The sequence below is a fragment of the Scyliorhinus torazame genome, chromosome 17 (genome assembly GCF_047496885.1).
Source record: "Scyliorhinus torazame isolate Kashiwa2021f chromosome 17, sScyTor2.1, whole genome shotgun sequence".
In the NCBI taxonomy this organism is placed as follows: domain Eukaryota; kingdom Metazoa; phylum Chordata; class Chondrichthyes; order Carcharhiniformes; family Scyliorhinidae; genus Scyliorhinus; species Scyliorhinus torazame.
The window spans coordinates 12,469,249-12,482,499 of NC_092723.1; the positions used below are offsets into that span (position 1 = coordinate 12,469,249).

General features: G+C 45.9%; 1 protein-coding gene across 1 annotated transcript in view; it reads right to left on the reverse strand.

Moving 5' to 3' along the window:
* Positions 1-5,297: 5,297 nt before the first annotated feature.
* The window catches only part of LOC140393720 (EF-hand and coiled-coil domain-containing protein 1-like), a 30,979-nt gene continuing 23,025 nt past the window's right edge, over positions 5,298-13,251 (reverse strand). Inside the window, exons 5-7 of the mRNA XM_072480038.1 lie at positions 10,326-10,484; positions 8,234-8,303; positions 5,298-8,146 (exon numbers count right to left, since the gene is read on the reverse strand). Of these exons, the coding sequence (XP_072336139.1) occupies positions 8,016-8,146; positions 8,234-8,303; positions 10,326-10,484 (360 nt within the window). The 3' untranslated portion in view covers positions 5,298-8,015. The remainder of the gene's footprint in view (positions 8,147-8,233; positions 8,304-10,325; positions 10,485-13,251) is intronic.

The following is a 13,251-nucleotide window of genomic DNA, read 5'->3' on the forward strand; positions in this document are numbered from 1 at the left end:
CTGCTGTTTCTAGTGTGGTAGCAGATGAAACAAGGGAGCTGCTTTGCCCATGACTCAGGGGCTGGTTTAGCACACTGGGCTAAATCACTGGCTTTTAAAGCAGACCACGGCAGGCCAGCAGCACGGTTCAATTCCCGTACCAGCCTCCCCGAACAGGCGCCGGAATGTGGCGACTAGGGGCTTTTCACAGTAACTTCGTTGAAGCCTACTCGTGACAATAAACGATTTTCATTTCATTTCATACTTCAATCGAGTCAACCCCTCGCTCTTCTAAATGCCAGTGGAAGCAAGTCCTGTCCAACCTTTCCTCATAAGACAACCTACTCATTCCAGGTATCAATCTAATAAACTGCCTCTAATGCATTTACATCCTTCCTTATAAAGATTAGGTGGATTGGCCATGCAAGATTTCTCTTCTGTGCCCAAAGATGTGAAGGTTTGGTGGGGTTACTGGGATAGGGCCTGGGAGTGGGCCCAGGTAAGGGTGCTCTTTCGGAGGTCTGTCAGACTCGATGGGCCGAATGGCTGTCTGCACTGTGGGATTCCATGAAAAACAAAGAATTCACAGTTTTTGAGATGTGGTCTCATAAATGCCCGGTGTAACGGAAGCACAACATCCTTACTTTTATGTTTATTTCCTCTCGTAATAAAGGATCGTATTCCATTAGCCTTCTTGATTACTTGCTTTTGCATACTAACATTTCATGACTCATGCAGTAGGACACCCAGATCCCTCTGCAGCTCTGAATTCCCCAGTTGTTCTCCATTCAAGTAATACTCTTCCCAGATTGTTTTGGATCTGGCATTGAACAGCCTATGGGCTTTGGTGTTTGCTGCTTTGCATTGAACGGACTTGATTATAGCTGAGTCTTCAAAAGGTCTGTGGTCTGTCTCCGCCTCATCCTTGCCCATTTTACCAGTACACAAGGATTAAGCGCAGATCCCAATTTTCCACACAAAGGGAAATGTGTGACAATTTTCATCTGTAATTTCTGACCCACTTCCTTCCAATTCCATCACCCTTCCTATGGTTTGGTGTCATTTGCAAAGTTGGTCATTTCGAATTCAATTTCAGAATCCTGACCATTTCCGTAAATTAGAGATCGCAGTCCCCCTACAGTCACTAAACACCGCCCCCCCCCCCCCCCCCCCAACCCTCTGATAACCCTGAGCGAAGATTCTTGGCCTTCAGTTATACTTGGGGGTTAACATTAAACCCCAAAGCTTCAGAGTTTAACCATTTTAAATCAAAAGATCGACTTTGACAGCAGGGAGTTAATATTCTGGTGTAACCCTATTCATAGAAAATGCTCGAGATGGAACATGGACTCACAAACACGCTGAACTTGCTAACTCCTCAGAGAAGGCCACACTGAACTGGTGCTTTTGCTGAATTACAAATACAAATTACCAGTTTGACTATGGAAGTGGTTCAAGATCTATCACAGGAGTGCAAAAAAGTTGTCATTCAATTTTCGGCATAGCAATACAGTGTTTCTATTTCTTCAGCAGAGGATTATACATTGCAACACGTTACATATCAGTGCTATTGTAAGATATATGTCTTCTTCTCCCTAAAGCAGTGAATTTTGGATGAGGAAATTGATATAAAGTGTAAGATTGAATCACCTTCACTAAGGGCAGTGTGCATGATACTCTACTGCAATGGCCCATCCCATTCCAAGCTGCTTATTCAAAGACTTTGCCACTTATTGCTCTCTTCTCACATTGAAACAAGGTCCAACGTTCCTTGAGTTTTTAGGTTAAACCGGCCTGGGAGGGAATCAGACACGAAAGTGAAGTCATTTTTCAAATGTAATTTGCCAGGGGCCCTCCCTTCACATTTACAGTTCACCCCAGAAGCTGCAGTACAAGTTGCTCCTCGTGGAGAGGGTTTGGATTAAGTTCCACAGTAGGATTGTTCTGTGCTAATCTGTGTGGCTGCAGAATGTAGACTGGAATCATTGCCCTTGGGGTTTGCAGACCGATTTCATTGCTGACCTGAGGACCTTTTCTGGCCAGAGGCAGATATAAACTTTAAACAATCGTTGAGGTCTTCCTTAGAGACCCAGTCCGTTGCCACTAAGATATTGGACTAAATAGTGGTCAATTTGTCTGGCAATATATATATATATATTATCATGAATGGCTCAGTACGACTCCCTCCTCTGGCTCGGAGATTTGTGGTTTCAAGCCCCACCTCAGGTCTTCTATTATGTAACAAAACAGAAAATGCTGGACAATCTCAGCAGGTCTGACAGCCTCTGTGGAGAGAGAAGGGAGTGAACGTTGAGAGTCTGGATGACTCTTTGTCATTATGTATTATGTAGACTGATAGTAATAATAATCTTCATTAGTGTGACAAGTAGGCTTACATTAACACTGCAATGAAGTTACTGTGAAAAGCCCCTAGTCGCCACACTCTGGCGCCTGTTCGAGTACACCGAGGGAGAATTCAGAATGTCCAATTCACCTAACAAGCACGCCTTTCGTGACATGTGGGAGGAAACCTGAGCACCCGGAGGAAACCCATACAGACACGAGGAGAACGTGCAGACTCCGCACAGACAGTGACCCAAGCCAGGTTTTGAACCCGGGTCCCTGGCGCTGTGAAGCAACAGTGCTAACCACTGTGCTACCGTGCCGCCCAAGTTCAGAGCTCAGTTTGATAGGAGTTCAGAATTTCTGGAAGTGTTGTTTTTGGGTGACACATTAAACCTCTGATCGTTCACGTGGACTTAAATGCTATTGGATAGAGAGCAGGGGAACTGCCTGCATGTCCCCGCCGACATCTATCCCTCAATCAGAACCACAAACTCACTGCAGTTTCTGTGTTGTGATTAAGATTGTCTTTAGGTTGTCCCGAAAGGTGCTAAATAAATGCAAGTCTATTCTTCCCAAAATGAGCAAGAGGTAAGGGGGGAGTACTACATCTTTCCTTACTTGTGGTAGATAGTATGGACAGCCAGCAGCATAACTGAGCACCTTCATTGTGAGCTAGATCGCAGATCAGTGATTCCACTGGTGCAGCCAGTTAGTATCAGGAAGCTACAGCGTATGTCCAAAATCCTTCAGTGCAAGAGTCCCAATTCCGTATTCCTGACCTCCACCTAAATACAGTACTTCTGGTGGAGCTAACATACTGGGATGCCTTTCCCGAGCTCAGTTTCTGTCTACGTAACTGCCCGAGCACTTGAATGTAATCTTGTTTGGAACTCAGTGTGGAGCAGCTTAATTTGCCGGGAAAAGCAAAGTCAGGTCACTAAAACGTAATGAGCTTTAACAAGGTGATGAAGGATGCCCGGATTACAGAGGCTGCAGAGCCCGATTATTGTCTTGCAAGCTTTAGGGGATTTGGTGCTCTTAGTAGGCTGTCAAATGTTATCATTGCCACCTTCACCATTGGCTAGCAGCTATCAAAGCTTTTCTAGGTGAAAGAATTTTATTTCCACATCCCCAACCCCAAGTCAATCCTCCTCAAAACTTGTCCCCAGGTTGACTTTGATTGAGGCAGGGACTTGGGAAGAGGCATTGAAACAGAACGGCTTCGCCGGGTTGTTTATCATGGAAGCGTTCTCAATTATCGACTAGCTCCAAGTAACAATAGCAGTAAGATCTGGATTGCTGTCGGGAATTGGAGGAAGGCGGATATCTCAGAGGGCAAGGCCACGGAGGGATCTGAAAACGTGATGGAGAATCCTTAATGTGAGGCGTTGCTTAACCACGAGCACAGGGCAGTATGGTAGCACAGTGGGTAGCACTGTTGCTTCTCAGCTCCAGGGTCCCAAGTTCGATTCCCAGCTTGGGTCACTGTCTGTGTGGAGTCTGCACGTCCTCCCCGTGGGTATCCTCCGGGCGCTCCGGTTTCCTCCCACAAGTCCTGAAAGACGTGCTGTTAGGTGAATTGGACATTCTGAATTCTCCTTCAGTGTACCCGAACAGGTGCTGGAATGTGGCGACTGGGGGCTTTTCACAGTAACTTCATTGCAGTGTTAATGTAAGCCCACTTGTGACAATAAAGATTATTATTACAGGGTATGATGGTAAAATCCAGTCCAGTGCATATGGCCCCCACTACAGACCCGAAAGTGGCCCTAAAGGAGTTTCAACCATCAGCTTTTCAAATATCCATTCTGTATCATTTTATCCACTTTCTGTCAGGGTAAGCAGATGAATCACAACTGGTGCTGCCCATTACTCTTGTTCAATCACCATGAAGTCACAGAATTGAGTTTAGTTTAGAATTCCCACCTCTGAGGTTGGGTCGGGGATTCGAACTCTAATCCCGACAGTTCTGGCAAGTGGAGCCTGCAGTTGAAACTCAGAGTTCTGTGCTCCCTTCTGCAGGGAAACTTGGGTTCAGTGGGTCTGGGTTGCTCCCTCCCATCCTGAGCTTCAAGACTCTCTATCGGACCAAACCCCTCCTCGTTGGCCTGTGTAAAAAGAGTCAATGACTCAACCTGCCAGACTGTGAATTCTTCAAAGGTGGAATACAAGGTCATGATACAATCTATAGATAGAGGTTATAGCACGAATAACACCCATTCGGTCCAAACATTGTGTCTTGGTGTATACCCTCCACATCAGGAAATAGTTTTAATCACACTTCCCACCCTGTTTCCACATACCTTCTCCCCCTCTTCCTTCATCCACTCATCCAATCTAATCTTGAATGCTGGAATAGTTTCTGCTTCAACCACTTACCCTGGACATGAATTCCACAGCTTCACCACTCTCTGTGCAAAACCATTTCTCACGCTCTCTGCTCTAAATGACGGGGTTGGGAGTCTATGCAGGCTACAGAATAAGACAAAAATATTGGGCTAGAATTCCTTCTCCAATATTACCAAAGGAAGGAGTGTTTCCATAGAATCCCTACAGTGCAGAAGGAGGCCATTCGGCCCATCAAATCTGCACCGATCTTCTGAAAGAGCACCCTCGTAGGCCCGCTCCCCCGCCCTATCCCCGTAACCCCAACTAACCTGCACATCTTTGGACACTAAGGTGCAATTTATTTTTGTGTGGCTAATCCACCTATCCTGTACATCGGTGGACTGTGGGAGGAAACCGTAGCACCCGGAGGCAATGCACGCACACAGATAAGACACCCAAGGGCCGGAATTGAACCCAGGTCCCTGCTGCTGTGAAGCAGCAGTGCTAACCCCTGTGCCACCCATTTTCGTCCAAGTCAACTCCCCAGATGTAATTAGATTGGTTAAAATTTAAATGCAACAGCGAAATATAATCAATATTCAAAACTACAAAAATGGCAATTATTGAAAACCAAGAGATTTACATACTTTCCCCATCAATTTTTAATCTCTGCCGTTTAATTCTATCCAGAAAAATCCCAATACCAAAGGAATCTGCAGAACATCTCATACCAGAATAGAAACACAATAAATAATTTGATCATCCATAAGGGGGCGATAGATCTTTTAAAATAATAATTCTTTGTACAGTACAATATCACACCATGAATAAGGAAGACAGTGAATCAATAACAGACATGTCCAGATAAACAAAGGCTATTACATAAACTAAAATAATGTTTAAAAAGAAAACACGGTCAGTACAGCTTAATGTATACCAGTGGGTAATTTACAGGGAACAGAGTACACCCCGCAGAAACAGTCCACACTTCCCAACCAGTCCACTAAAACTTCACCAGATCCTCTGCATCAAACTCTATTCCCTTCTCCCTCACTTGCCTGTCTAGGAATCAAATGCTTTCATACTAGTCACCTCAACTACTCTCCAGTCTATGGTATCGAGTTCCACATTCTCACCACTCTCCGGGTAAAGAAGTTTCATTCGAATTCCCCGACTGGATTTCCTGCGTGACTACCTTATATTGAAAGTCCCTCGTTATGTCCTTCCCTGCAGGAGCAAATGTTCTCTCTGCGTCTGAGCAATCAAAGCCTTTCACCTTTCAAATACCTCGATTAGGTCATCCCTCAGTCTTCGCTTTCCGAGAGAGAGAGCCGGTATGTCGATCCTTTCCTAATATGTCAATCTGGAATCCTTGCAAATCTTTTATTTTGCACCCTCTCCAGTGCTGCTATATATTCCTTTTTGATCAGATGGCAACCGGATTTGCATGCAGTTCTCCAGGTGTGGTCTAGCCAAGGTTCGATACAAGAACGTTAACTTATTTCCTGCTTTTCAGTTCTATCCCTCCACAAATAAACCCCACTTCTTGGGTTGCTCTTTTTAAGCGGCGTCACTTCCTTTAGCGTTTCGCCTATTTTTACTCCCGGACCCCTGGCTCCTCCTATGGAATGTGCGACCTCATTATTTTTCTTGCCGAAATGCAATGCCGCACATTTATCTATGCGGAATTCAGCAAATTCAATGAAGGTACATCCAGCCATTTACAAAGTTCCTTCTAACAAACACCTTTTTCCCGACAATTCCAAGTCATGGTTCTGTGCTAAAGAAATTTGAAATGTTCAATCATTAAGTAAACATTTTTCTTTTTAATTTCAGCATATTGAGATTTTACGTCTTGGAATACTTAGGTGATTTTAATATCTCATTGAATTGAAGATCTGACTCAATTCAGAAAGTCATAATGTAATGGGAGGCAACTTTGAAAGCGGTGGACTGGAATCGAACTCTGCAGTGTTGAACTCTTTATCTATTATTTTTGTTGATGTCACAGTGACTAGATTTTAAATAATTCGCAAAAGAATCAGAAATAAAGGTAAAAGAGTATGGCATACACTTGAAATGAAAACATATGCAGGGCTATGGGGAAAGAGCAAGGAAATGGGACAAATTGGACAGTTTGTTTCAGTGCAGACACAACGGAACAAGCGTTCTTTTTGGTTGCGCCCCCGATCTTCAGGCACCTTCTTGGGGGCCTGCTCCTGGGGTCGAACTAAGCTGACCGTCAATAGGTCCAGGCAGCAGGCGGTCGAGGGGATTGTCTGCCCATCTTCTGCAGTTATGTCCCCTACTGGGTGTCCCTGGAAAGGGAACATGCAGTATCTGTTGGCACAATGGAGGGCTTTCGTGCCTGGTGGGTACCGTGGGAAATGGGATTAGTTATCTACCCCTTTAATCACATTTTGTTTTGACGTTTTAAGCTTCATTTGCCATTCTGTTACTTTGATGTAGTTTCCTTTCAAGGAATTTATCCCAGTGTTTGTGGTTTTAATTTGTTTGTTTAACACAGAGAAGCACAGTGGACCAAATAGTCACCTCCTGCGCAGTATTATTCAGACATTTTCATATAATCCCATGTTTGTTTTATTCATTTCATGAGCTGTGAGCACAATTAGCAAGGTCAGTAATTATTGCCCAGTCTAATTGCCCTTGAGCCTCCTTCCTGAACAGCTGTAATCCATGTGGTGTAGGTACACCTGCAGTGCTGTTAGACAGGGGATCCCAGGATTTTGATCTCGCGACAGTGAATTGGGGTCAAGGAGCAAAGGGATCTGGGAGTGCGAGCTGCAGAATGAGACATTACACCAAGGCATTATCTGTCATGTTCAGGACATGCAAAGTCCGTCACACCCTTTCTGAAGAAGATGAGCTTCAATATCCTGGCAAACTCTCATCTTGCAACCTGCACCACCAAAACAGATTAACTGGTGACGGGCCATTTTGTTGTTTGTGGGACCTCTTTGTGCACAATTTGGATACCACATTTGTCTATTAAATAAGAGGTTTCATTAGCTGTGAAGTGCTTTAGAATGTCCCAAGAACGTACAAGTCCTTTCATTCTTAATTTGCCCTTTTGCAACTGGGAGCAAATTTGCCGAATCTTTGTCCAGGAGGTAAATGTGTTACTCAGAGTCCATGGTAACACAGGACAGCTGTCTACACACGTGTGTCTCATATTTATGATGTGCAAACTTTAATGAACAAAGCATTTTGAGTGATGCATTTTCAATGGCTTCTGCCTCTTTATGTTGGCCACATCCCAACTGACCACTTAAGGCTTGAAGGTTGAAGATCGCTGCTGCAGATCATGTATTCCATTCATTGGCACGTGCCCCATCCATCCACTAACATGATATCACAAGGGAGTTTTTCATGACCTGTTGATTCTCCGTTTGCGACAAACCTTTGGTGAGTAACTCACAAGACAGCAGCTCTTTATGGAGAATGCTCAACATGCCCAAGGAGCCCATTGTTTCTGTAAAACAGGCAAGTTGTTAACAAAAGGTGAAATCAGCTGACTGAACCTCCCTCTTAAAAATATCTCCCAGTTGCGATCCCTTACCATGTCCAGCGCTGTGACAGGAGTCCAAAGTGTTCATTAAGATTTTCCCCAACACCCGTCTTGGAACGTTCTGTGATCAAGCAGAATAAAAATTGAGCAAGAAGTGGAATGTGAGGAAGTGGAAAATAAGGTCTGGAATCTAACAGACAGCAAAGGACATAGCAGCAGACTTCAAGTGGTGAGCAATGAAACTAATCCACTCAACCACCCTGGAATGCGTTGCCCACTTGAAACAGGTACACTCTCATGTCCTGCCAGTCAATCTGGTGGAGCAGCTAACGGCAACAAAATAATGTCACCAAATGTCACCGCATGTTTGAATGGATCTCTGGATATGCAAACGGTGGAGGCAACTTGTCACAAGGTCATTAGACTGAAAAGTCAATTCAAAATCATTGCCAAAGGTTCCATGCTTCTTTCACAGAGAAAGGCTAGAGAGGCTACAGGTAGCAAAGCGTAACCTGCATGTCTACAGACCATACACCAGATTCGGCCATTGCTGTTCTCAAAACTGTCATCTGACTCAGTTGATGCTTTAGTAGGTTGTCTTACCAAAGGCCAAGCCTCTGGTGGCTACAGATCAATAATAGCCACTGCTGGTAGTGAGCAGGCGTGATCCCATACACCATTCCTATATCACACATGTGAATGAAGTACCCGTGAAGGTGGATGTCAATCCACTCTGATGCACTGATGTAAATCACCCATTTGAAATGGCCAAAATCTGGGCTCCCATTTCGCGATGACTGCTCGAGATCATCACCCTTGGAAATGCCACATCCATGCCCCATAACCCGCCCACCCTCACCCAGCGAAAGAGGAGCGAGCCACGCAGCCCGAGCAATGAAGGAGATCGGCCTCCACCTGTAACTGCCCCCAATGGAATGGCGAAAACCTGGAATGTCCACCTACCCGCCATTTGCTCACTCCGCCACAGTACCACGGTCAGTAATTAACTCAAACGTGGATTCCAAGCAGCCTATTTAATGCACCTGAATGAGGTAAGACGAGCTCACTCTCAAATTCTTGTCCACCCAGCAGGAAACTGTGCTCACATGCTCGGCATGTTTTCATAGAATTAACAGTGCAGAAGGAGGCCATTCGGTCCATCGCGTCTGCACCGGCCCTTGGAAAGGGCGCCCTACCCATGGCCACACCTCCACCCTATCCCCACCACCTTCAACCTATCCCCATCACCCCACCTACCCTTGTTTGGACACTAGGGGCAATTTAGCGTGGCCAATCCACCTAACCTACACATCTTTGAACTGTGGGTGGAAACCGGAGCACCCGGAGGAAACCCACGCACACACAGGGAGAACGTGCAGACTCCACACAGACAGTGACCCAAGCCGGGAATCGAACCTGGGACCCTGGAGCTGTGAAGCAACTAAGCTAACCACTGTGCTACCGTGCTGTTGATGTATTTGCTTCTTTGTACTCCACGAAGGAACTCTCCAAACTCTTCAATTTCTCCAAACCAGAATCATTATGGAGTCTCGTGTGGTAAGATAGCAATCTGATACAGAGCACGTTATCATGGAGTCTGCTAACTACTCCTCTGCAACTTGCACCTGGCACTGACCATCGACATGTATGTCTTATTACCCTCTCAATCTTCTTCTGAAGTTGACCGGATGTGTCTCCCTTTATATCGGAGTCACAGATCATATGACCTTAGTCTAGACACCGCATGGGGTGTCTGCACCGCCATCTGCTGGTTGGAGGTCACACACCATCCAACTATGATATAGCCCATAGGCACATCACCACAATGTTAGTAAATTGCTCTTCATTTATTTCCTGTAATCCATTCCTTATGAGCACAGCCCCGTTGGGGTGTCCATGTGATCAGAGATAACGTAAACTGGTTTGAATTTTGCCAAGCATTAGGTTTAAACAGAATCACTGACTGAGGTAGGAGCGTTCTTTCTATCCCACGGGTGTTTGGACAGAATCTGTCAGCTAATTCACCTTAGACGACAGCCCTTCAGAAACACCCGTGGTTCTGAATCTAGTCCCACATGCATTCTATCCAGTAGCAATACAATTTAAAAGCAGGTGTTCATGTGAGAAGACTGGAGATGATTACCAGTACTCGAAGCTGCTGGAGAAGCTGCAACACTTCGGTCAGTTTCTCCTCGATCAGCGAGAGGCGCACACGATCTGTTTCAACCATTTGCAGTTCCATCCGCAACATTTCCACCTCCTCCCCTTTCAGCTGGAGCTCTTTAGTCATTGAACAGGTCAGCTGGAAAACAAGATAGCGTTCACATTAAGACACTGAGCAGCGGAAGGAAAGACTTATATTTTTATTGCACCTTGCAGCTGGTGGAACACTGCTGATTCATAGCGCCAGGGACCCCGATTCGATTCTGGCCTCAGGTGACTGTCTGTGCGGAGTCTGCACGTTCTCCCTGTGTCTGCGTGGGTTTCCTCCGGGTGCTCCGGTTTCTTCCCACAGTCCAAAGATGTGCAGGTTAGGTGGATTGGCCAAGCTAAATTGCCCCTTAGTGTCCAAAGGTTAGATGGGGTTATAGGGATAGAGCAGGGGAGTGGATGCGGGGGTAGGGTACTCTTTCAGAGGGTCGGTGTAGACTTGATGGGTCGAATGGCCTCCTTCTGCACCGCAACGATTCTATGATTTGTTTACGACCTTGGGATGTCTCAAAACACTTTACAGCCCTGGAAGTACTTTTTGAAGTGTAGTCACTGTTGTCATGTAGGAAATGGGGCAACCAATTGGTACACAGCCAGCTCCTACATAACCAGATATAACGTCTGTTTTAAACAATAAGGGTTGAGGAATAAATATTGGTTCAAATTCTGTGGAGACCTTTCCTGCTCTGCTTTGAAATAGTCCCTCTGCATTTGAGAGAGAAGAAGTTTACATTTTATCTGAAAGACAAAAAGTATTAGGCATGAAAACAGTCTCCGGAGTGTCCTTGATAAAATTCCGTGCTTGCCCATGACAGAGTTATTTTTTATTTTCTCCCCTTACCTTTAAGTCTTCCCGTCTTATGTGATGTATCCATCTATAGAACTTATCCCTTTGCCCAGCCTCTGGAGGTTGCCGGGAAACTGGCCTTGAACTAAAATCACCACAAAGTGTGTTCCAGCACTCTGCTAGAAGGATATGTCAAACCAGCTGGGGAAAAAATATCCGAGGCCATGGCAGCCGAGACCGCTCTAGTGCGCTTCCTCCTGGCGGGTTACAGATTTTTAATAGCTGAAGGCTAGAAAGAGGCTTCAGCTGCTCCTCTGCCCAGGAAGCAGGATGAGCGAGTGGGCCATCAGAGGCAGGACTGTTGGCGGGGGCGATGATAGATGAGACAGGTTCTCCCAGTGAGCCAGAGAAGGCACAGCCAGAGTGAGACACAACAAAGAGTGAGTTTGGGAATTTGAAGCTAGGTGGGAATTCAAAGCTGGGTGGCGAGGAGGTGCTTTTTAACCCTGGTAAGTGACTGGTAAGTAGTTTTTCTTTTCATTGTCTAATTTATTTATTTATTTTTTCTTTCATTTTTTGGAATTGTAGTTGTATAAGTTTACCTAAGGTCTAAGACATGGCAGGAGATCCCAGACCCATGTCATGCTCCTCTTGTGCGATGTGGGAGCTCAGGGACATGTCCACTGTCCCTGGCTCCTTCACGTGCAAGAGTGTGTCCAGTTGCAGCTCCTGGTAGACAGTTTGACAGCTCTGGAGCTGCGGGTGGACTCACTTTGGAGCATCCGCGATGCTCAGGACGTCGTGGATAGCATGTTTAGCGAGTTGGTCACACCGCAGGTGAAAATTACTGAGGGAAATAGAAAATGGGTGACCAAAAGACAGAGCAAGAGTAGGAAGGCAGTGCAGGTGTCCCCTGCGGTCATCTCCCTGCAAAACAGATATACTGCTTTGGATACTGTTGAGGGAGATGGCTCACCAGGGGAAGGCAGCAGCAGCCAGGTTCATGGCACCGTGGCTGGCTCTGCTGCGCAGCAGGGCAGGAAGAAAAATGGCAGGGCTAAAGTGATAGGGGACTCAATCGTAAGGGGAACAGACAGGCGGTTCTGCGGACGTTATTGAGATTCCAGGATGGTATGTTGACTCCCTGGTGCAAGGGTCAAGGATGTCTCGGAGCTGCTGCAGGACATTCTTGGGCCGGGGGGGGGGGGGGGGGGGGGGGGGGGGGAGGTGAACAGCCAGCTGTCATGGTGCACATAGGCACCAACGATATAGGTAAAAAACGGGACAAGGTCCTACACGCTGAATTCAGGGAGTTAGGAGTTAAACTAAAAAGTAGGACCTCAAAGGTAGTAATCTCAGGATTGCTACCAGTGCCACGAGCTAGTCAGAGTAGGAATGTCAGGATAGATAGGATGAATGCGTGGCTCGAGAGATGGTGCAAGAGGGAGGGATTCAAATTCCTGGGGCATTGAAACCGGTTCTGGGGGAGGTGGGACCAGTACAAACCGGACGGTCTGCACCTGGGCAGGACTGGAACCGATGTCCTGGGGGGGAGGCGGGGTTTGCTAGAGCTGTTGGGGAGGGTTTAAACTAATGTGGCAGGGGGATGGGAACCGATGCAGGAAGTCGGAAGGTAGTAAAACAGGGACAGAAACAAAAGGCAGTAAGGGGGAAAGTGTAAGGCAGAGAAGCCATAGTCAAAAATCAAAAAGGGCGACAGTACAAGGTACAGTGACTGAGGGGAGCTCAGTGAATAGGATCAGTAATACTAAAAGAAATAAAACGGGAAGTAAAAACATAAATGGTAAGCGACGCGGCAGGTTGTTACATGAAGATATGGGTTCAACGGCAAGGAAAATTAGGAGAAAGGTTAAGAGGAAATATAACTTAGGTTACTGATTGAGGTGTTAAGATTCAAAACAGAGGTATAAAAGCCAACGTAAGTGAACTTTACCTGAATGCTCATACTATTCGGAATAAGGTAAATGAGTTGATGGCGCAAATCATCGTCAATGACTATGATTTAGTGGCCATTACTGAAACATGGTTAAAGGGTGGTCACGACTGGGAG